Raw genomic sequence first — 25,124 nt, 5'->3', positions numbered from 1 at the left:
ACACCAACATCCTTCTGTACCATGGCTCTGGGGTGAAGTTTCCCCTAGGTACAGATCTAGGATCCGCTTCCCCACCCAACCGACCCAAGATCAGCGTCTACTTCACCCTACACTTTACCAGGCATACGAGACCAGGGACTTAAAGTCCTATCCTGGACATCTTATTATAGTATGGAAATCCCTTGATTTAGGGGTTTGCTAATACAGGGTCCCGTTACAGAAGGTAATTTCACTCAATTATATAAATGAATACAACGGGTGGGTCTAATCCTGAATGCTGATTGGTCAAAACCGCATTCCAGCCGTGTCTATTCCACAAGTTACCACCGGCTAAATCTATGGTGTTAATATGCCTATTTACTCTGTTCCATCTGATTACGCAATCCAATGTCTCATCAGCCCAGCCAGGCAACTTAGAAACTTTCTCCACTATAAAAAGCATCTAGTCATTATCTCACACTTCTTTTAGACTAACATTTAGTTTTCAACAGCGGAGGTTTGTACAAACCTTTCTGTCTGTCTTGCCGACATTTACAACATTGTTTCAAAATTCAAATTCGATCTCCAGCTGTCCCACAGTAATGAATGCGTCGGGAGACTCAGCCAGTTGAAATCATGAATCATATTTTTTATGGATATATACAAAGAAATGTCAATTGAAAAAAGGTCAAACGAAACAAAGTGCAGCTAGTTTGCAGTCTTTCCAGCTTCAGATTGTAGAGATTGTGTTAGCTGTGTTGTTGACTAGCTCCTCTGAACAACCGTGTCCTAACGAGTGAGCACATTTTCTATGTCAGGCGAAATCGTGCCTCATTAGCTCATTCTTTTTTTTTTTTTAACCCCTTTTCTCCCCAATTTTCGTGGTATCCAATCGCTAGTAATTACTATCTTGTCTCATCGCTACAACTCCCGTACGGGCTCGGGAAGCACAACCCAACCAAGCCGCACTGCTTCTTAACACAGCGCGCCTCCAACCCGGAAGCCAGCCACACCAATGTGTCGGAGGAAACACCGTGCACCCGCCCCCCTTGGTTAGCGCACACTGCGCTCGGCCCGCCACAGGAGTCGCTGGAGCGCGATGAGACAAGGATATCCCTACCGGCCAAACCCTCCCTAACCCGGACGACGCTAGGCCAATTGTGCGTCGCCCCACGGACCCCTCGGTCGCGGCCGGCTGCGACAGAGCCTGGGCGCGAACCCAGAGACTCTGGTGGCACAGCTAGCGCTGCATTGCAGTGCCCTCATTAGCTCATTCTTATGAATGATTCCAAATAAATGTCACTAGAAAACAGCTTAAACTGAAGCAAATGCGGCTACTTTGTTGTTATTCTCGCTGCACTGTTTGACGTGACTGTAAGTTAGCAGTAGTTGCCTAGCTAGCAAGCAAGGGATGAGAATGTTGCCAGCCAGTATGGCACGAACGTTTAGAACAAACGACTGGGTCACGTCCATAGATACAGAACAAAAAGACTGAACGACTGGGTCGAGTCTCTGTAAACCGAACCAATTGAATGATCAACCAGCCGGCTTGGGTAGCAACCCTAGATTTGTGTTGGGACTATATCTTGTGGAAGGATGAAATAGTATGAATAAATGTAATCAAAATAACATTTTTTATGAAAAAATGTCAATCATTATTTTAACATGTTGGTAAGCCGTTGTATGAAAGTGATAATGCCCGAGAAGCCGGTGTTTGGAGGATGTATTGGCACTGGTGTTGTTTGGCCTGAGACAAAGTCATTTCTCAGTGCTGTTTTACCTCTCTTACCAAAATGACTGTTGAATTCAGTCGAAATTTGGTTGAAATGTTTATATTATTAAGATTATAACAAATCACTAAGCAAATAGATTATTCAGGGTTTATCCAGCTGACATATTTGAAAAGCTTTGAGGAATGTGAGGATGGATCCGCAAGGGGGAGAGATAATGACTTGATGACTTCTACAGATGGACCTGCATCCCAAATGGCACCCTATTCCCTACCTATTGCACTACTATCCTATAGGCCCTGATCAAAAGTAGTGGCCTAAATAGGGGATAGGGTACCATTTGGGACGTAGACGGTGAGTCTTTGGACTGCGCACTGCCAGCGGGAGCACCAACATTGTATAGGAATGTAGGCTGCGACTGCGGTGGATGAGACATTTGATGAGATGTTTGAGGACGCCTGTTTGTAAAAGCAGACGTTATGGCATCATGGCATATAGCCTTGGTGCCTCAGAGTGACCTAAATACAAACAACCACATAGATTATAGTAACCAACAATATAGAACTGTGGTGGACTTGGGACTTTTTGAAGGTGTTTTTGGAGAAATTGAAATGGTTCTTCTAAGCATTCCAACCGACACGTTCCTTGTTTGTGTTTAATCCTGTGGTGGTTGTTGGTCTGAATATGAAGACGGACGTCTGTGGCTCTTTTATCCTCTCATATTGAATATGAATTGGTGTAGACAAAGAAAAGCTCTCCAGTATGTATACCAAAATATTCAAGGGCCATTTTCTCAAAAGTGGGGTTACAAGTTTATCAACTTTCATAGCAGAATTCCTTTGCCATTGTTCCTGTCACGTTCTGACCAAGGTTCCTTTGTGTTTTCTTTGTTTTAGTGTTGGTCAGGACGTGAGCTGAGTGGGCATTCTATGTTGTGTGTCTAGTTTTCCCGTTTCTATATTTGGCCTGATATGGTTCTCAATCAGAGGCAGGTGTTAGTCATTGTCTCTGATTGGGAACCATATTTAGGTAGCCTGTTTTGTGTTGGGTTTTGTGGGTGGTTGTTTTCTGTCTTCGTGTGTCTGCACCAGACAGAGCTGTTTCGGTGTTTCACATTTGTTGTTTTGTATTTTGTAGTGTTCACGTTTATCGTCTTTATTAAACATGATGAACACTAACCACGCTGCGCTTTGGTCCTCTCCTTCGTCCACAGAAGAAAGCCGTTACAGTTCCTCAACTGCAGTGTATGATATACACTTTTCTAGCTCTGAAACTTTTATCCAATGTAAAAAACACAACTTAAAATGTTCCTACGTAATGTAAGATCGAATTGAGGCGGTCGGTCACCTTTGAATACAACTCTTTAGTGCCAGGATGGAGCTAAAGCAGCCACAACAGCACTAACTGCCGGTCTGCAAGCACATGGAACTCTGCATTGTTTTTGGAGAAAAGAGGAACAAAGCTGAGAATGTCAAACTTCAAGGACTGATCTCTTTTCCTTTTTCTTCTCTTTTGAATTGAATTTATTTTGGGCAACAGACATATACAACAAAATGCACAATGTGGACCCAGAGGATATCACTTGAAAGTATTAATTATAACGCTTGTTTCCAAAGTGGTAGAGAGAACAGCTGGGAATATATATACGTGTCTTAATTAAGATTTTGAAAAGAGATGAAGTGATTATTTTAATAGTCTGTAAAAAGGTTATTTTAGAAAAAGGGTGTGGGCATGTTCACACTGGGTCCAATAACACAGTAATGGGAGCTTAGCTTTCTAGCCAACACTGACCACAAGGCTCATGCCATCTGTATGCCTAAAAATCATCTACCTTCTTCAAAGTTCACCAGACATTTACCACGTGTCTTGTAACATCAATGAATAAATTCAATGTATGACATCCATTCTGCAAGCCTGTCAAATTACTCATTTACAGAAAGACATTTACTGAGAACGGGTCACATATACAATAGCTTTAACATCTGCTAGGCCTACTGCTTCATGACTGTTTGCTCTAGTCAATTAGTTTTGTGAAAGAATCTTATTTTTTCTCCTGTTGTACAATATGTTCTTTTATAGACTTAATTTATTATCCCACATTTATCAATACTACTGCACTGTGTACTCTTCTAGGCCTTGGCCACACAGACACGACTGAGATGCAATAATGCGTTACGCATCAGTCTTCCTTTCAGAGAAACAGATCCAGAAAGCAAAAATTCTGTTTACCAAGATCTACGTATATAACATCGATAAAGTTTCAACATGTTGACAATTGAGTAGGGGTGTAACAAATGATATATGTGTTCACTAGATGACTGACAGGGGGCGCTGTTCGGAAGTCACCGTCCGCCATTATGATACTCCTCCATATGAAAAGCCTCCATAGGAATTTCATTGTCATGTTTCAAGAACAAAAATACATGCATTTAAGTATTTCTTTATTGTAGAGGGGACCGCAACATAAGAACTCTATGAAAATGTCCTAAATGTTTTTATATTTTCAATTTTCACTGATAAATTATTGGCTTCTGTTAAATTCATACAATACTAAACTCAGCAAAAAAAGAAATTTCCTCTCATTGTCAACTGCGTATATTTTCAGCAAACTTAACATGTGTAAATATTTGTATGAACATAACAAGATTCAACAACTGAGACATAAACTGAACAAGTTCCACAGACATGTGACTAGCAGAAATGGAATAATGTGTCCTTGAACAAAGGGGGGGTCAAAAGTAACAGTCAGTATCTGGTGTGGCCAGCAGCTGCATTAAGTACTGCAGTGCATCTCCTCCTCATGGACTGCACCAGATTTGCCAGTTCTTGCTGTGAGATGTTACCTCACTTTTCCACCAAGGCATCTGCAAGTTCTCAAACATTTCTCAGATCCAACAGGTCCCAGACGTGCTCTTCGCTGTCCATGGCAGAACACTGACATTCCTGTCTTGCAGGAAATCACGCACAGAACAAGCAGTATGGCTGGTGGCATTGTCATGCTGGAGGGTCATGTTAGGATGAGCATGCAGGAAGGGTACCACATGAGGGAGGATGATGTCTTCCTTGCAACGCACAGCGTTGAGATTGCCTGCAATGACAACAAGCTCAGTCTGATGATGCTGTGACACACCGCCCCAGACTATGACGGACCCTCCACCTCCAAATTGATCCCGCTCCAGAGTACAGGCCTCGGTGTAACGCTCATTCCTTCGACGATAAACGCGAATCCGACCATCACCCCTGGTGAGACAAAACCGTGACTCGTCAGTGAAGAGCACTTTTTGCCAGTCCTGTCTGGTCCAGCGACGGTGGGTTTGTGCCCATAGGCGACGTTGTTGCCGATGATGTCTGGTGAGGACCTGCCTTACAACAGGACTACAAGCCCTCAGTCCAGCCTCTCTCAGCCTATTGCGGACAATCTGAGCACTGATGGAGGGATTGTGCGTTGCTGGTGTAACTCAGGCAGTTGTTGTTGCCATCCTGTACCTGTCCCCCAGTTGTGATGTTTGGATGTACCGATCCTGTGCAGGTGTTGTTACACATGGTCTGCCACTGCAAGGACAATCAGCTGTCCGTCCTGTCTCCCTGTAGCGTTGTCTTCGGCGTCTCACAGTACGGACATTGCAATTTATTGCCCTGGCCACATCTGCAGTCCTCATGCCTCCTTGCAGCATGCCTAAGGCACGTTCATGCAGATGAGCAGGGACCCTGGGCATCTTTCTTTTGGTGTTTTTCAGAGTCAGTAGAAAGGTCTCTTTAGTGTCCTAAGTTTTCATAACTGTGACCTTAATTGTCTACCGTCTGTAAGCTATTAGTGTCTTAACGACCGTTCCACAGGTGCTAGTTCATTAATTGTTTATGGTTCATTGAGCAAGCATGGGAAACAGTGTTTAAACCCTTTACAATGAAGATCTGTGGTTTAATTGTACAAATGTATCACCACTTCATCCATGCTTAATAACATCAACAAATGGGTTATAGTTTTTTAAGCTAGCTAGGATACACAGACGTTTGCTAGCTCCTCATGGAGTCTGTTTCTGACCGTTTGAGCAGACACATGCACATTTGTGGCCTGCTGGAGGTCATTTTGCAGGGCTCTGGTAGTGCTCCTCCTTGCACAAAGGCGGAGGTAGCGGTCCTGCTGCTGGGTTGTTGCCCTCCTACGGCCTCTTCCACGTCTCCTGATGTACTGGCCTGTCTCCTGGTAGCGCCTCCATGCTCTGGACACTACGCTGACAGACACAGCAAACCTTCTTGCCACAGCTCGCATTGATGTGCCATCCTGGATGAGCTGCACTACCTGAGCCACTTGTGTGGGTTGTAGACTCCGTCTCATGCTACCACTAGAGTGAGAGCACCGCCAGCATTCAAAAGTGACCAAAACATCAGCCAGGAAGCATAGGAACTGAGAAGTGGTCTGTGGTCACCACCTGCAGAATCACTCCTTTATTGGGGGTGTCTTGTTAATTGCCTATAATTTCCACCTTTTGTCTATTCCATTTGCACAACAGCATGTGAAATTTATTGTCAATCAGTGTTGCTTCCTAAGTGGACAGTTTGATTTCACAGAAGTGTGATTGACTTGGAGTTACATTGTGTTGTTTAAGTGTTCCCTTTATTTTTTTGAGCAGTGTATATATAAAAAAAAACAGAAATATCAAATTTACATAAGTATTCAGACCCTTTACTCAGTACTTTGCTGAAGCACCTTCGGCAGCGATTACAGTCTCGAGTCTTCTTGGGTATGATGCTACAAGCTTGGCACAGCTGTATTTGGGGAGTTTCTCCCATTCTTCTTTGCAGATCTTCTCAAGCTCTGCCAGGTTGGATGGGGAGTGTCGCTGCACAGCTACTTTCAGATTTCTCCAGAGATGTTCAATTGGCTCTGGCTGGGCCACTCAAGGACATTCAGAGACTTGTCCCAAAGCCACTCCTGTGTTGTCTTGGCCGAGAGCTTAGGGTTGTTGTCCTGTTGGAAGGTGAAGCTTCACCCCAATCTAATGTCCTGAGCGCTCTGGAGCAGGTTTTCATCAAGGATCTCTATGTACTTAGCTCTGTTCATCTTTCCCTCGATCCTGACTAGTCTCCCAGTCCCTGCCGCTGAAAAACATCCCCACAGCATGATGCTGCCACCACCATGCTTCACTGTAGGGATAGTGCCAGGTTTCCTCCAGACGTGACATTTGGCATTCATGCAAAAGAGTTCAATCTTGGTTTCATCAGACCAGAGAATCTTGTTTCTCATGGTCTGAGAGTCTTTAGGTGCCTTTTGGCAAACTCCAACTGTCATGTGCCTTTTACTGAGGAGTGGCTTCCGTCTAGCCACTCTACCATCAGGGCCTGATCGGTGGAGTGCTGCAGAGATGTTTTTCCTTCTGGTACTCTGGAGCTCTGTCACAACAACCATCGGTTTCTTGGTCACCTCCCTGACCAAGGCCCTTCTCCCCCGATTGCAGACCATTGTCAAAGACTCCAGCCACCCTAGTCATAGACTGTTCTCTCTGCTACCGCACGGCAAGTGATACCGGAGCGCCATGTCTAGGTCCAAAAGGCTTCTTAACAACTTCTATCCCCAAGCCATAAGACTCCTGAACATCTAATCAAATGGCTACCCAGACTATTTGCATTGCCCTCCCCCTCTTTTACACCGCTGCTACTCTCTGTTGTTATCATCTATGCATAGTAACTTTAATAACTCTACCTACATCTACATATTACCTCAACAAACCAGTGCCCCTGCACATGGACTCTGTACCGGTACCACCCTGTATATAGTCTCGCTATTGTTATTTTACTGCTGCTCTTTAATTACTTGTTACTTTTATTTCTTATTCTTATCTGTATTTTTTTTAAACTGCATTGTTGGTTATGGGCTCGTAAGTAAGCATTTCACTGTAAGGTTGTGTTCGGCGCATGTGACTAATTTCAATTTGATTTGATTTGCCAAAATAAAAATGCTAGACATATAGGCTATGCCTACACTGCGTTGTATGCCTCTTGAGAAAATCTGAGCTGAAAAATACATTGTAGGCTATTCCGTTAAAACACAAGAGCCTAAGGGCATGTTCTAATCAAAAGTCAAATCTTAATTGGCCCATTTCAAACTATCCTTTTGTGAGGCGCAGCCGGGAAGTAGTTCTGTCTGTATGATGGCGAGTGGTGGGGCAGATAAACCAGATCCTCCATCATCATTTAAATCTCCAGTGTGGGAACATTTTGGCTTCCCAGAAGAAGCAAAATTGTACGTATTGAACATAGTAGGAAATCAACTAAATGTATTGAATTTAGTAGGAAATCAACTAAATGTATTGAATTTAGTAGATCATTCATTAATTTGCCAAAGATGATAAGACATTAACAAAATGCATGTGATTCATATTTTCCTTCAACTTTCGGAAGAGTTTTCGCTATACCAAAACTGAGCTGTGACCCCAAAACAACAATACGTCCCGAACCGTGGGTTTGTTGAATCATTACACCCCTACTATTGAATATATCCAAACCAATTAAACAAGATCAGAATCTCTCAGATAAGGAGCATACAAAAAAAGCACAATTTTTACATCCTGACAAAAATGTTAGGTTATTGCCCAGTTTATTTTAGTTCCAGACCACAATGAACATTTCCTTCCTACCTCAACAGTTACACCCAGCACCTGGCCCCACCTCTTGCACTACTTGGATATGAGCCTGTGTCGTTGTGTGTTTTTTTTTATTATTCAAAGGAGAAATTTAAGATGTTAAAAATTTGAATTTACAATTGGCCCATCGTTGTCCGGTTTTGGCCGGGGTAGGCCATCATTGTAAGTAATAATTTGTTCTTAACTGACTTGCCTAGTTAAATAAAGGTTACAATTGGCCCAGCGTCGTCCGGTTTTGGCCGGGGTAGGCCGTCATTGTAAGTAATAATTTGTTCTTAACTGACTTGCCTAGTTAAATAAAGGTAAAAAAAAAAAAAAAAAAAAATGTATATTGGGTAGACCATGGAAAATCACATGGAGGGTTTTACGTTGTCAATAATATGGTGGATATTCTTTCTATAGGCGCTCTACTGCGTTGGGTTTTGAAACATTTGTTGAAAGGAACCTAAATACCTGAAGAGATGAGCTGTGTTGTAAGACCTTAAAGTCTGTGGTATGTTCATATATCACTCAGTGTCTCTAACCTCAGTCCTCACACATGCGCAGGAAACCAGATAGAGAGTGCTGCAGTCCCACAATCGACCAGCATCAAACCAATACCTGCCAACTTCTGCTCTATGCAGTAGTGAGTCTCTCCTCTCCCTCGAGGCAATACAAGTATATCAAGTTCCAAAACAACTTCCAAAACTTCCTGAATTCCACGATCTTAGATAATGACGAGTTATAAAGTCAAATGAAGCTCAGTGTACTTTCAGAGACTATGCGCGCCATCTTTGACATAACTATAGACAAAAGGCTCAATAGAAATGTACTGACCATCTATCCTCCAATAAAAAGTCAGGAAGGTGTCAACAGAGCAAGACCTGATGGTTTCAAATGGACAGATCCAAGTGTTGTGTGTGTGATACATATTATTTAGGCCTACTTCATGTAGATAGCATCTATATACCTCTGTTAAAAGCTAAAACTTCACATGAGTTTCACATTGATACTATTTTTGGCAAAAACAAGGCACCATATTTAATCAGAAACGGTTACTGGGGTAAAAAAAAACTTTTCCAGAGCAGTGAGAAATCCACTCATTGATCATTTTCAAACTTTTTTGATCTACACAGAGAAATGTGCACGTGACTACTTCACACACAAACACATGTTACGTGTTACACATCCAAAGAGCAGACCTGTATCCTATTTGTGGGTACCGTAAATCTGTGACACACTGTCTAATAAACTCTCTCCATCCTACAGTTTAATCTACAACAGGCCTGTTGGACTGATAAGAAGACAGTCTAGGAGGAAAGGGCAGATCCACAGACTGTTATTAAAAGCATCAGTAGAGAGGTAGAAAATACTCTTTATTGTGGACTGGAGAACTATAGGGCTTTGCTAAATGGAACATGGAAAGATGGAAAGAGACTTCAAGACAGTGGTGATGTATACAATAACATGTTGTGATTCTATTTCCACCGGATGAAAGGTTTTGCTCTCCAAACACAACACTGACCACACACACGGAGTCAGAGCCCCCTTCTTTGTTAGCTGCAACTTCAATACATGTGTGCTGGCATCAGCTAACCATTTGACCACAGTGCTATTGGCAAAAAAGCTTGCAGCAGCTATCCATTTAACCACAGTGCTATGGGGGAAAAAAGCTTGCAGCAGCTAGCCATATAACCACAGTGCTATTTGGAAAAATAGCTTGCAGCAGCTAGCCATATAACCACAGTGCTATTTGGAAAAATAGCTTGCAGCAGCTAGCCATATAACCACAGTGCTATTTGGAAAAATAGCTTGCAGCAGCTAGCCATATAACCACAGTGCTATTTGGAAAAATAGCTTGCAGCAGCTAGCGATTTAACCACAGTGCTATTGGGAAAAATAACTTGGCTCAATAGGTTCTTATATGAGTATGCAGCTCGACCACACGTAGAAGGTGGTGACTGGTAGCTTCCGTGGGGCACACTAGCCAGCACAGAAGCCTTATGTAGAATATGAGAGAGAGAGAGCGAAAGTACTGATTACAAAGGATCACAGGGTTCAACACAACATATACTGAAAAAATATTTAAATGCAACATGTAAAACCAGCATGTACTTTTAGTTAGTACGTTCTCTTAGTTCTTGTCTGTGAACTCATTCTCATAGGTCTTTTGCTCTGTTTCACAATTTACCCACAATGCATCACATACTTGATGCTTTGGATCACGGTCAATGTGTATGAGCCCAACCAGTGGCTTGTGTCGTGACTGTGTGTGTGTGTGTGTGTGTGTGTGTGTGTGTGTGTGTGTGTGTGTGTGTGTGTGTGTGTGTGTGTGTGTGTGTGTGTGTGTGTGTGTGTGTGTGTGTGTGTGTGTGTGTGTGTGTGTGTGTGTGTGTGGCCAGAGGAAGTGCTCTTGCCTCACTGTGACAGTGCATCAGTTGAGGGTGTGAACTGTGAAACTGTCCATGATTAGTAACAGTATATCAGTGTAGCTGACATGCTCCCTCTGGCTTATCTCCAACACACAGAGCCAAAGACCATGTTCAACAAGGATCCCCTGCTACTGGCCCTCCAAGCCTGACGACTCCACAGGACTCAGGATCCCCCTGCTACTGGCCCTCCAAGCCTGACGACTCCACAGGACTCAGGAGCAGCTAGGTGAGTTATTCAGGCTATGTCACGCATTTATTGCAGTATATGTATGGTAAAAGTGTACTAAGCCTACATATCTGTGCTTAAAATATATGCTGTAGTAGTAACAACACACATTTTAAAAGGTAATTTACAGTCATGTAAAGTATCTGTACTTTACTTGAGTATTTATATTTTTGGCTACTTTTACTTCACTACATTGCTAAAGACAATTGTACATACATACATTTTCCCTGATACCCAAAAGTACTCGTCACATTTTAAATGCTTAGCAGGACAGGAAATATTCAAATTTACACACATATTAAGACAACATCCCTGGTCATCCCTACTGCCTCTGATCTGGCGGACACACTTAACAAATGCTTAGTTTGTAAATGATGTCTGAGTGATGGAGCTTACCCTTGGCTATCCGTACATTTAAAAAACAAGAAAATGGTCCCATCTGGTTTGCTTAATAAGGAATATAAGGAATGACTTTTGATTCTTATACTACCGTTCAAATGTTTGGGGTCACTTAGACATGTCCTTGTTTTTGAAAGAAAAGCACATCTTTTGTTCATTAAAATAACATCAAATTGATCAGAAATACAGTGTAGACCTTGTTAATGTTGTAAATAACTATTGTACCTGGAAATGGCCAATTTTTTTATGGAATATCTACATACGTAGGTGTACAGAGGCCCATTATCAGCAACCATCACTCCTATGTTCCAATGGCATGCTGTGTTAGATAATCCAAGTTTATCATTTTAAAAGGCTAATTGATCACATTAGAAAAACCTTTTGCAATTATGTTAGCACAGCTGAAAACTGTTGTTCTGACTAAAGAAGCAATAAAACTGGCCTTCTTAACACGGAACCCAAACCAGCTGCGCGCGTGCGCCATCGTGCATACATTTATTTTGTGCCCCCACACCAAACGCGATCACAACACGCAGGTTAAAATATCAAAACAAACTCTGAACCAATTACATTAATTTGGGGACAGGTCAAAAAATATTAAACATTTATGGCAATTTAGCTAGCTTGCACTTGATAGCTAATTTGTCCTATTTAGTTAGCTTGCTGTTGCTAGCTAATTTGTCCTGGGATATAAACATTGAGTTGTTATTTTACCTGAAATGCACAAGGTCCTCTACTCCGACAATTAACCCACACATAAAACAGTCAACCAAATAGTTTCTAGTCATCTCTCCTCATTCCAGGCTTTTTCTTCTCTGGACTTTATATTGCGATTGGCAACTTTCATAAATTAGGTGCATTACTGCCACCGACCTCGTTCATCGTTCAGTCACCCACGTGGGTATAACCAATGAGGAGATGGCACATGGGTACCTGCTTCTATAAACCAATGAGGAGATGGGAGAGGAAGGACTTGCACCACGATCTGCGTCACAAATAGAACTGACTCATTATTTTAGCCCTTGGTAACACAGATGCTAGTTGGCGCGCGCGAGCAGTGTGGGTGCAATAATTGAATAATATAGATTTCAACATTTATTTTGCAATGCTCGCCCAGGCTCAAAATGGCCAGAAACAAATAACTTTCTTCTGAAACTCTTCTTAACAATGTCTACACTGTATTTCTGATCAATTTGATGTTATTTTAATGGGCAAAAGGACATTTCTAAGTGGCACCAAACTTTTGAACGGCAGTGTATTTTTAAAACCAAATACTTTTAGACTTTTACTCAAGTAGTAGTCATTTTCTATTAAGGTATCTTTACTTTTACTCAAGTATGACAATTGGGTACTTTTTCCACTGGTAATTTAGACAGACGTTATTTCTGACAATTACTGCTGGACACATATGGCCAAATATGCTTTTTTACTCTGAATATAAATAGCATTGATGCACAGCATGAGAATAACTTGCTATCATATCATCCAAGTTAACCAAGATACATTATATATACAAAAGTATGTGGACACCCCTTCGGTTATTTCAGCCACACCTGTTGCTGACAGGTGTATAAAATTGAGCACATAGCCATTCAATCTCCAAACACTACTAAAGAGCTCAGTGACTTTCATTGTGGCACCATCATAGAATGCCACCTTTCGGGGCAGACGAATGCGTAGGGCGTAAAAATCGTCTGTCCTCGGTTGCAACACTCACCACAAGTTCCAAACTGCCTCTGGAAGCAACGTCAGCACAATAAATGCTGGTCGGGAGCTTCCTGAAATGGGTTTCCAAAACTGAGCAGCTGCACACACGCCTAAGATCACCATGCGCAATGCCAAACGTCGGCTGGAGTAGTGTAAAGCTCGCCGCCATTGGACTGGAGCAGTGGAAAAAGTTCTCTGGAGTGATGAATCTCGTTTCACAATCTGGCATTCTAAAGGACAAATCTGGGTTTGGCAGATGCCAGGAGAACGCTACCTGCCCAAATCCATGGTGACAACTGTAAATTTGGTGGAGGAGGAATAATGGTCTGGTGCTGTTTTTCATTGTTCAGGCTAGGCCCCTTAATTCCAGTGAAGGGAAATCTTAACGCCACAGCATACAATGACATTCTAGACGATGCTGTGCTTCCCAATTTGTGGCAACAGTTTGGGGAAGACCCATTCCTGTTTCAGCATGACAATGACCCCGTGCACAAAGCGAGGTCCATACATCAATGGTTTGTTGAGATCGGTGTGGAAGAATTTGACTAGACTGCACAAAGCCCTGACCTCAACCCCATCGAACACCTTTAGGATGAATTGGAACGCTGACTGCGAGCCAGGCCTAATCGCCCAACATCAGTACCCAACCTCAGTAATGCTCTTGTGGCTGAATGGAAGCAAGTCCCCGCAGCAATGTTCCAACATCTAGTGAAAAGCCTTCCCAGAAGAGTGGAGGCTGTTATAGCATCTTAATGCCCATGATTTTCGAATTACATGTTCGACTAGCCGGTGTCCACATACTTTTGGTAATGTAGTATATTATCTTCCGATTGTTTCCACGGTATCGCTGTTTCCTATGTTCTCTTCTCAACACAGGGACTATTGGTTACTATAGTTTTACTAACAGGGCCTATTATTTAATAGGGCGTATCATTAGAACAGAAAGACCTGACTACTAGAATTCTTAGAATTTTGGATGTTATCAGTAAAAAGAAAAACCTTCCCAATGGGGCAACCTCAGAGCAGGCTCAACTTGTGTGACTGCTCAAGCAATAGGGCAGCCCTTAATGTCCATCCCTGCTACCCCGGTTTACTACGGAACTCACTCCATAACGTGAAGCTAAGATTAATAAGAAAGATAGAAACCTGGAAAATATTAATTTAATCAGATTTCACCAACACATTGGGTTATGGGTGAAGTTAAAAACATGTTAGCTACACAATATAGCCACACAGGTGGACCTTCAAATTAGTCAACACATTTTGTTACATAAGTTAGAAAGAGGAAAGAAAGGGTAGGATGGAAAGTTGTGCTTGACAGAGAGCCTGCCCTCAACTTCCCCATTTACTGTGTGTGTCCTGGTCGAGATAGCACTGTGGCCGTTAGTAGGAAGTTACAACACGTACACACACACACACACACACACGCACACATAGGGACAATGGCTTCCCTGGCCAGCAATAGTAGGAAGTATGCGAGTAGATGTGACTTGATGAATAGCTACTGTATGTCATCTGCCTGTGTGTCCTCAGAGCTTGACCCCATTGGAGTGCCACTATGGGGAATGTGATGAGGGGTGGGGAAAATAGGAACGAAACAAATACAAACTGCCATGACAGCGCACTAAAGGGTAAGATTTAAAGTAATTCTTCGCTATATCATACTGTAGTTTGTAAATATAATGTGATGAGGCTTTAACAGATATGATGAATACACTACAGTACTTGGATTTCAGTCGACATACCCTTACCAAAGTGTATAAATGTTTGATATTGTTCACTTGGAAGTCAATTAGAAGTAAAAGACAATTATTTCCATCATGTCAGGAAATGCATCACTAAATGTCGCCTGTGCTAATGTTGATGTCTATCTAATTGTGTAACATTGGTGGTTGCTGAGCAGGAGAAGACGACACACTTGTCGTTCTCCATGACTATCCTTTTCCAGACATCAGTGAGCCGATCTTCAGGATGGGAGAGAAGCTGAGGGTCTTGTCTCAGTAAGTACAGTCAATGCTTTGTCTGTCTGTGAGAGCAATTACTGTATAAACCCGTGGTCTGCACATGTATTTTTTACCAGGTAGGCCAGTTGAGAACAAGTTCTCATTTACAACTGCGACCTGGCCAAGATAAAGCAAAGCAGTGCGACAAAAACAACAACACAGAGTTACACATGGGACAAACAAACGTACAGTCAATAACACAATAGAAAGATCTGTATACAGTGTGCAAATGAAGTAAGGAGGTAAGGCAATACATAGGCCAATAGTTGCGAAGTAATTACAATTTAGCAATTTACACTGGAGTGATATATGTGCAGATAAGGATGTGCAAGGAGAAGTACTGGTGTGCAAAAGAGCAGAAAAACAAAAACAAATATGGGGATGAGGTAGGTAGTTGGTTGGATGGGCTATTTACAGATGGGCTGTGTACGGCTGCAGCGATCGGTAAGCTGCTCTGACAGCTGACGCTTTAAGTTAGTGAGGGAGAAATAAGTCTCCAACTTCAGTGATTTTTGCAATTCGTTCCAGTCATTGGCAGCAGAGAACTGGAAGGAAAGGCGGCCAAAGGGGGTGTTGGCTTTGGTGATGACCAGTGAAATATACCTGCTGGAGCGCCTGCTACAGGTGGGTGTTGCTACGGTGACCAGTGAGCTGAGATAAGGCGGAGCTATACCTAGCAAAGACTTATAGATGACCTGGAGCCAGTGGGTTTGGCGACGAATATGTAGCGAGGACCAGCCAACGAGAGCATACAGGTCGCAGTGGTGGGTAGTATATGGGGCTTTGGTGACAAAACGGATGGCACTGTGATAGACTGCATCCAATTAGCTGAGTAAAGGGTTGGGGGCTATTTTGTAAATGACATCGCCGAAGTCAAAGATCGGTAGGATAGTCAGTTTTACGAGGGTATGTTTGGCAGCATAAGTGAAGGAGGGTTTGTTGCGAAATAGGAAGTCGATTCTATATTTAACTTTGGATTGCAGATGCTTAATGTGAGTCTGGAAGGAGAGTTTACAGTCTAGCCAGACCTAGGTATTTATAGTTGTCCACATATTCTAAGTCAGAATTGTCCAGAATAGTGATGCTAGTCGGGCGGGTGCGTGCAGTGATTGGTTGAAGAGCATGCATTTCGTTTTACTAGCATTTAAGAGCAGTTGGAGGCCACGGAAGGAGTGTTGTATGGCGTTGAAGCTCGTTTTGGAGGTTTGTTAATAACAGTGTCCAAAGAAGGGCCAGAAGTATACAGAATGGTGTCGTCTGCGTAGAGGTGGATCAGAGAATCACCAGCAGCAAGAGCGACATCATTGATATATACAGAAAAAAGAGTCGGCCCGAGAATTGAACCCTGTGGCACCCCCATAGAGACTGCCAGAGGTCCGAACAACAGGCCTCCGGTTTGACACACTGAACTCTATCTGAGAAGTAGTTAGTGAACCAGGCGAGGCAGTCATTAGAGAAACCAAGGTTGTTGTGTCTGCCGATAAGAATACGGTGATTGACAGTCAAAATCCTTGGCCAGGTCGATGAAGACGGCTGCACAGTACTGTCTTTTATCGATGGCGGTTATGATATCGTTTAGGACCTTGAGCGTGGCTGAGGTGCACCCGTGACCAGCTCGGAAACCAGATTGCATAGAGGAGAAGGTACAGTGGGATTCGAAATGGTCGGTGATCTGTTTGTTCACCTGGCTTTCAAAGACTTTAGAACGGCAGGGCACGATGGATATAGGTCTGTAACAGTTTGTGTCTAGAGTGTTTCCCCCTTTGAAGAGGGGGATGACATCCACTTTCCAATCTTTAGGAATCTCAGACGATACAAAAGAGAGGTTGAACAGGCTAGTAATAGGGGTTGCAACAATGGCAGCGGATAATTTTAGGAAGAGAGGGTCAAGATTGTCTAGCCCAGCTGATTTGTAGGGATCCAGATTTTGCAGCTCTTTCAGAACATCAGCTGTCTGGATTTGGGTGAAGGATAAGCAGGGGGGGGGGGGGCTTGGGCCAGTTTCTGCGGGGGGTACAGAGCTGTTGGCCGGGGTTGGGTTAGCCAGGTGGAAAGCATGGCCAGCCGTAGAGAAATGCTTTTTGAAATTCTCGATTATCGTAGATTTATCGGTGGTGGCAGTGTTTCCTATCCTCAGTGCATTGGGCAGCTGGGAGGAGGTGCTCTTACTCTCCATGGACTTTACAGTGTCCCAAAACTTTTTGGAATTAGTGCTGCAGGATGCAAATTTCTGTTTGAAAAGCTAGCCTTTGCTTTCCTAACCTACTGTGTTGGTTCCTGACTTCCATGAAAAGTTGCATATCGCGGGGACTATTCGATGCTAGTGCAGTATTCCACAGGGTGTTTTTGTGCTGGTCAAGGGCAGTCAGGTCTGGAGTGAATCAACGGCTATATCTGTTCTTAGTTCTACATTATTTGAAAGGGGCATGCTTATTTAAGATGGTGAGGAAAGCACTTTTAAAGATGTATGTACTAAACACTTCCTAGAGCAGAAATTGATAGATGCACAGTTACAGACCACAGGAGGTTGGTGGCACCTTAATTGGGGAGAACAGTCTAGTGGTAATAACTGGAGTAGAATAGGTGGACTGATATCACATACATGGTTTCCGGGTGTTTGATGCCATTCCATTTGCTCCGTTCCGGCCATTATTATGAGCCGTTCTCCCCTTAGCGTTCTCCTGTGTTATAGACATAGATATCGAGATGACACAGGATGACACACAAAAACTCCCGCAAGCCACAGTGCAAACCAAAATACAATACAAAGCTATGCAACATTACAATACAAAACTGTGCAAGCAATAACATGCACAATAGAGAATGAACACATTGGGGGAAATTAGATGCATAGCATTATTGTTTTGCAGCTTTAATACAATATGGGGAACTACAATTTCAGATTTTTTTCAGTCACAGTTCCCCTTTTAATTTGTGTGCGTTCTTTAGGGAAGGTAACTGGTGGAGAGTCCGGTCTGGCCAATCAGGAAGGGAGAACTACATCCCTAATAACTATGTTGCCAAAGTCTACCATGGGTAAGCATGGTTGTCTCCCACTGCTTAACATTCAGTCTACGAATATTCATATAGAGACTAAAATGTTTCATAAGTGTCAATAGAATTAAAGAATAAATTAGTTGCAACCAGAAAGACAATCACATCATATAATACGCTTACTGTATATCATATAGTATGTAAATGTATGTTCTAAGATGGTTGTTTGAGGGAGTGGAGAGGCAGAAGGCGGAGGAACTACTTCGTCTCCCTGGAAACAGAGTGGGATCCTTCATGATCAGAGAGAGCACACAGCAGAGAGGTGAATCCATTACTTTTTAAAGACCTACCAAGTTATACAGGAGGTCGGTAGGATGATAGTAGATGGGTATCTATGAGGATCTATTTAGGCCTACAGATGTAGGATCTTCATTGGATCACGCTGTTCCAGGATAATTTTCTAACTTGTAGTATGTTTGAGATTTAAAAAGGCTTCTGAAGTTTGTCATTTCCACTTTGACATTTTAGACTTGATTTTCCCTTACGAACAACGCACAATCAACCCCTACGCAATAATTCCCATTTCCTGTTGCTGCAGTATTATTTCCTGCTGTAGCAAACTGGCTCAAAATAAGATATTACATCTGTATATTGTACGTGCAGGTGTCTACTCCATGTCTGTAAAGCACAGATCCATCAAGCACTATAAAATCTATCGCTTGGAGAACAACGGCTGGTACTATATCTCTCCTCGTCTGACCTTCCAGTGCCTGGAAGAGATGGTCAACCACTACTGTGGTGAGTCTAAAACAGAGACAGACACACTAAAAATAACCTCAAGCATTTTTAAATAGATTTCTTATTATCAGATGCTTGCTACGTTCCGTTGTGCTTTGGAATAGAATACACACTAATAACAAGACAGGAAGTGATAGTTTTGTTGCTGATGACCATGTGGACATATTTCTCCTGAGGCTAGGTCTTTCATATTTACTGTAACATGAATATTTTCGAAGGCAGATGTGTGTGTGTGTGTGTGTGTGTGTGTGTGTGTGTGTGTGTGTGTGTGTGTGTGTGTGTGTGTGTGTGTGTGTGTGTGTGTGTGTGTGTGTGTGTGTGTGTGTGTGTGTTCGCGTGGGGTTATGTTTATGGCACGAGCGTTTGTGAGCACATATGCTTGTTTTTCAGTACATAATGTATGGGAATGTGTATATGTCTGTGTCTAACACAGGGTATGTCTATATGTCTGTGTCTAACACGGGGATGTCTATATGTCTGTGTCTAACACAGGGGATGTCTATATGTCTGTGTCTAACACAGGGAATGTGTATCTGTCTGTGTCTAACATGGAGGATGTCTATATGTCTGTGTCTAACACGGGGGATGTCTATATGTCTGTATTTAACATGGGGGATGTCTATATGTCTGTGTCTAACACGGGGGATGTCTATATGTCTGTATTTAACATGGGGGATGTCTATATGTCTGTGTCTAACACGGGGGAAGTCTATATGTCTGTATTTAACATGGGGGATGTCTATATGTCTGTGTCTAACACAGGGGATGTGTATCTGTCTGTGTCTAACATGGGGGATGTCTATATGTCTGTGTCTAACATGGGGATGTCTATATGTCTGTGTCTAACATGGGGGATGTCTATATGTCTGTGTCTAACATGGGGATGTCTATATGTCTGTGTCTAACATGGGGGATGTCTATATGTCTGTGTCTAACACAGGGGATGTGTATCTGTCTGTGTCTAACATGGGGGATGTCTATATGTCTGTGTCTAACATGGGGATGTCTATATGTCTGTGTCTAACATGGGGGAAGTCTATATGTCTGTGTCTAACACGGGGATGTCTATATGTCTGTGTCTAACACGGGGGATGTCTATATGTCTGTGTCTAACACAGGGGATGTGTATCTGTCTGTGTCTAACACGGGGAGGCCTATATGTCTGTGTCTAACACAGTCCATCTCTGATCTCCTAGACTCTGCAGATGGGCTGTGCTGTGTTCTCACTGGCCCGTGTCTGTGTGGGACCGCCAACCTCCTCGACACCACCACTCAGCCACCCCCTGTAGTGATGCGCCGCAATAACTTTGACTGGAAGAAAGTAGACAGGTACGGACTCATAGTTCAGTAGTTTAGAGTCTATCATTGTTGTTGCTCTCAGATCTCTCCAATGATCCAATGAAATTGTAGTTCTGCTTTTGACTTGGCCAATGGAAAACTTGGCTTGCGAGAACACTTGACAGATGTGACTCTGCATCCTGAATCCTGATGATGATTGGCTCAAACACGTTTTAATCACCTCTCGCTCTCTCTCTTTCGCTCTCTCTCTTTCGCTCTCTCTCTTTCGCTCGCTCTCTCTCGCTCGCTCTCTCTCGCTCGCTCTCTCTCTTTCGCTCTCTCTCTCTCGCTCGCTCTCTCTCTTTCGCTCTCTCTCTTTCGCTCTCTCTCTCTCGCTCGCTCTCTCTCTTTCGCTCTCTCTCTCTCGCTCGCTCTCTCTCGCTCGCTCTCTCTCTTTCGCTCTCTCTCTCTCGCTCGCTCTCTCTCTCAATCAAAAGGAAAGATCTGATCAGTGCAGGGGCTCCCCAGGGGCAGCAGAACAGGGACACCATGGTGAGCTATGGAGTCAGGAACAGCATCGCCTCTTACCTCTCTCTTGCTGGGGCTCAAGGCCCTAGACAGCAGCAGAAGAACCACAAGAAGAATAAATCTGTCTATGTCACCTCCCACAGTCTCAGCCATATGGACCTGGAGGAGGACTATGATACGTAGTGGCCTGCATAGGCCAGTGGTTCTCAAACCTCTCTTTGGGGACCCCCAGACATCCATGTATTTGATCTATTCCAGAGCTAGCACACTTGATTCAACTTGTCAACTAATCAACATGTACTTGACTAGGTGAATCACGTCAGCTAGTAAGGGCTATACCAAAATTGTGAAACGTCTGGGGGTCCCCAAGGAGAGGTTTGAGAAGAACTGGCCTAGGCTACCAGATTCGGCATGGGTTCGAATCCAACCCACTGCCTTTCTGACTTGCTATCTTTGTTGTCGCCTCTTCACTGTCCTATCTCAATAACAGAAATGAAGCCCACAGAAAATAAGTTTAAAAAAAGACTATGAGACTTAGAGGAGCAACGGCTCAAGGACCCAGACTTTGACACAGAAATTAGCACTTTGAACCATGGAACTGGATAAACTAAAAAAAATTATTCCGATCTCGACACCCAGAACCAAATCTTGCTTGCGCGCTGGCCAGAGTCTCTATTTAAATGTTAACCTCTGTTACGAGATACTATGTTTTCCTCCAATACACACACTGCTCCTTATCCGAGCCTTTGGGATTGAACTGATAAGGAATTGGAAGCTCAGTGGGATAAATCAACAGTGAAGTTGAAGTCCGTCCAGAGTCCAGAGCACTGACCGAGTGTCCTGCAAAAGTACAACACATGTTAGCATCATGACAGTCGATATAATATTTGAATGCTGTGTTGTGGGTGTTTGTGTGAATGTGTAATATTCTGGGGAAAGAAAAATGGAAGGAAAGGGGAATACTTAGACAGCTGCACAACTGAATGCATTCAACTGAAAATGTGTCTTCCACATTTAACCCAACCCCTCTGAATCAGAAAGGTGCGGGGGGCTGCCTTAAATCGACGCCATCGGCGCCCGGGGAGCAATTGTTGTTATTATGGATGTGTGTGTCTGTCGACGTGTGTAAATGTCAATGGTTACCAGCTTCAGAAGCTTTAGCCTAACCCCTTGCAAAGTGATTTCTGTTGAGTACATGTTCATATAAATAAAAGTAAGGTATTGTATAATCTCGGCAAACCAGAACCAAATATTGTGTGTGATCTGACCAGCTCTTCTGCCACGACTCACGAGAGACTAGTGAGTACATACTGTTTCAAATAGTTTCTGGAAGGGCTATGGAGAGTTGCGTCCAAAGAGCTAGAACTGCATGCAGATGATAAAACATCACAAAGATGACTGCCCAGAACAAGTTGTCCTCTTGAAAGTAACCCAGGGCTTCAAGCCTGCACCAAATTGAATAGGAATCAACATAGCATTCCCGAATCCAAGCAAACATCCGAGAAAACAGCACAGTGAAAAGGTTCTGATTTACCTCAGTCTGAGTCTCAGTGTATTGTCTAGTGGGTTGTTGTTGTGGCTGATTGTCTCGCCAAGGCCTCATGGCGGCCATATGTGATGCTGATTAGTTCATTGTTACTGTGAAAGCTGGTGTCTTATCTTGGGATGTGAACTAATCAACTCTGTCTGATGCAATGATAATGCAATAGATCAATTCCAATTGTGTCAATTGTGTTGTAAGGAAGTAAAGCAACAATGTCCCATACCTAAGACATACAACCACAATGGACTTATCATACCTCTGTCTTCACAACTTCCTCATTCTCAGTTAAAGGGATACTTCTGGATTTTGGCAATGAGGCCTTTTATCTATGTCCCCAGAGTCAGATGAACTGGTTGATACCATTTTTATATCTCTGTGTGCAGTTTGAAGGAAGTGGCTGACTAGCACTTGCGCAATTGCTACCTAGCATTAGCATAATGACTGGAAGTCTATGGTATCTGCTAGCATCTTAGCGGATACCCATAGACTTCCAGTCATTGCACATAACGCTAGTTAGCAGTGACTTGCAAAACTAATACTGGACATAGTGACATAAAAATGGTTTCCACCATTTCATCTGACTCTGGAGAAGTAGATAAAAGGCCTCATTGCCAAAATCCTGAAGTATCTCTTTAATTAATAACTTCTTACGGCTGAGATCCCGTTAACGGGATCGACTTGACAACAGCCAGTGAAAGTGCAGGGCGCCAAATTCAAACAACAGAAATCTCATAATTAAAATTCCTCAAACATACAAGTATTTTACACCATTTTAAAGATAAACGTGCTGTTAATCCCACCACAGTGTCCGATTTCAAAAAGGCTTTACGACGAAAGCACACCATCTGATTATGTTAGGTTAGTACCTAGTCACAGAATAACACAGCCATTTTTCCAGCCAAAGAGAGGAGTCACAAAAAGCAAAAATAGAGTTAAAATGAATCACTAACCTTTGATGATCTTCATCAGATGACACTCATAGGACTTCATGTTACACAATACATGTATGTTTTGTTCGATAAAGTTCATATTCATTGTCACGTTCTGACCTTTATTTTCCTTTGTTTTGTCTTTAGTTAGTATGGTCAGGGCGTGAGTTGGGGTGGGCAGTTCTATGTTGTCTGTTTCTATGTGGGGTTTTCTAGTTTGGCCCGACATGGTTCTCAATCAGAGGCAGGTGTTTTGTGTTGTCTCTGATTGGGAACCATATTTAGGTAGTCTGTTTTGTATTGTGGGTTGTGGGTTATTGTCTATGTCATTACGTAAGTTGCCTGTGTCTGCACTTGTCGTAGTATAGCTTCATGTTCGTTCGTTTGTTGTTTTGTTAGTTTGTCAAGTGTTCTTCGTTTCGTCTTCGTTAAATAAATTCAAGTATGTATTCAAACCATGCTGCGCTTTGGTCCGATCCTTGCTCCTCCTCAGACGAGGAGGATTACGACGTTCGTGACAGAATAACCCACCAAACCAGGACCAAGCAGCTTGGTAACGGGCAGCAGCGACAGCAGCAGCAACGTACACAGGACTTCTGGACATGGGAGGAAATTCTGGACGGTAAGGGACCCTGGGTTCAAGCTGGAGAGTATCGCCGCCCTCGTGAAGAGCTCGAGGCAGCTAAAGCCGAGAGGCGGTGGTATGAGGAGGCAGCACGGAAGCGAGGCTGGAAGCCTGAGAGTCAGCCCCAAAAATGTCTTGGGGGGTAGCTAAAGGGGAGTGTGGCGAAGTCAGGTAGGAGACCTGCGCCAACTTCCCAGGCTTACCGTGGAGAGCGAGAGTACGGGCAGACACCGTGGTATGCGGAAGAGCGCACGGTGTCTCCTGTACGTGTGCTTAGCCCGGTGCGGTACATCCCAGCTCCATGTATCGGCCGGGCTAGAGTGGGCATCGAGCCAGGTGCCATGAAGCCGGCTCAACGCATCTGGTCTCCAGTGCGTCTCCTCGGGCCGGCGTACATGGCACCAGCCTTACGCATGGTGTCCCCGGTTCGCCAGCACAGCCCAGTGCGGGCTATTCCACCTCGCCGCACTGGCCTGGCTACGGGGAGCATTCAACCAGGTAAGGTTGGGCAGGCTCGGTGCTCAAGAGCTCCAGTACGCCTTCACCGTCCGGTATATCCGGTGCCACCTCCTTGCCCCAGTCCAGTACCACCAGCACGCACCAGGCTTCCTGTGCGTCTCCAGAGCCCTGTTCCTCCTCCACGCACTTGCCCTGTGGTGCGTGTTTCCAGCCCGGTACCACCAGTTCCGGCACCACGCACTAAGCCTCCTGTGCGTCTTCAGAGCCCTGTACGCCCTGTTGCTGCTCCCCGCACTAGCGTTGAGGTGCGTGTCCCTAGCCCGGTACCACCAGTTCCGGCACCACGCACCAGGCATACTGTGCGCCTCAGCAGGCCAGAGTCTGCCATCTGCCCAGCGCCGCCTGCGCTGCCCGTCTGCCCAGCGCCGCCTGCGCTGCCCGTCTGCCCAGCGCTGCCCGTCTGCCCAGCGCCGTCTGAGCTGCCCGTCTGCCCAGCGCCGCCTGAGCCGCCCGTCTGCCCAGCGCCGCCTGCGCCGCCCGTCTGCCCAGCGCCGCCTGAGCCGCCCGTCTGTCCTGAGCCTTCAGAGCCGCCCGTCTGTCCTGAGCCTTCAGAGCCGTCCGTCAGTCAGGAGCCGCCAGAGCCGTCCGTCAGTCAGGAGCCGCCAGAGCCGCCCGCCAGTCAGGAGCCGCCAGAGCCGTCCGCCAGACAGGAGCCGCCAGAGCCGCCCGCCAGACAGGAGCCGCCAGAGCCGCCCGCCAGACAGGAGCTGCCAGAGCCGCCCGCCAGACAGGAGCTGCCAGAGCCGCCCGCCAGCCAGGAGCTGCCAGAGCCGTCAGTCAGCCAGGACCGGCCAGAGTCGTCAGTCAGCCAGGA

General features: G+C 44.2%; 1 protein-coding gene across 1 annotated transcript; it reads left to right on the top strand.

Moving 5' to 3' along the window:
• The first annotated feature begins 10,689 nt into the window (after positions 1 to 10,689).
• LOC139555214 (src-like-adapter) lies at positions 10,690 to 21,923 on the top strand. The gene is made up of 8 exons (XM_071368826.1): positions 10,690 to 10,987; positions 14,627 to 14,724; positions 14,997 to 15,093; positions 18,046 to 18,132; positions 18,309 to 18,412; positions 18,754 to 18,888; positions 20,085 to 20,217; positions 20,664 to 21,923. The coding sequence occupies exons 2-8, from the start codon at positions 14,652 to 14,654 to the stop codon at positions 20,875 to 20,877; spliced, it is 843 nt and encodes a 280-aa protein (XP_071224927.1). The 5' UTR covers positions 10,690 to 10,987; positions 14,627 to 14,651; the 3' UTR covers positions 20,878 to 21,923.
• The last annotated feature ends 3,201 nt before the right edge of the window (positions 21,924 to 25,124 follow it).

Source organism: Salvelinus alpinus, chromosome 26 (assembly GCF_045679555.1).
Source record: "Salvelinus alpinus chromosome 26, SLU_Salpinus.1, whole genome shotgun sequence".
Taxonomy (NCBI): Eukaryota; Metazoa; Chordata; class Actinopteri; order Salmoniformes; family Salmonidae; genus Salvelinus; species Salvelinus alpinus.
The sequence above is the reverse complement of the archived record's forward strand: the minus strand, read 5'-3'. Positions and strand labels throughout refer to the sequence as shown.

Bases quoted from the DNA above. Each gene is read 5' to 3' on its own strand.
- LOC139555214 (XM_071368826.1), top strand. From the start codon at position 14,652: ATGGGGAATGTGATGAGGGGTGGGGAAAATAGGAACGAAACAAATACA. The intron at 18,133-18,308 runs GTAAGCATGGTT...GTATGTTCTAAG, and splicing joins GTTGCCAAAGTCTACCATGG to ATGGTTGTTTGAGGGAGTGG. The intron at 20,218-20,663 runs GTACGGACTCAT...CTCAATCAAAAG, and splicing joins GACTGGAAGAAAGTAGACAG to GAAAGATCTGATCAGTGCAG.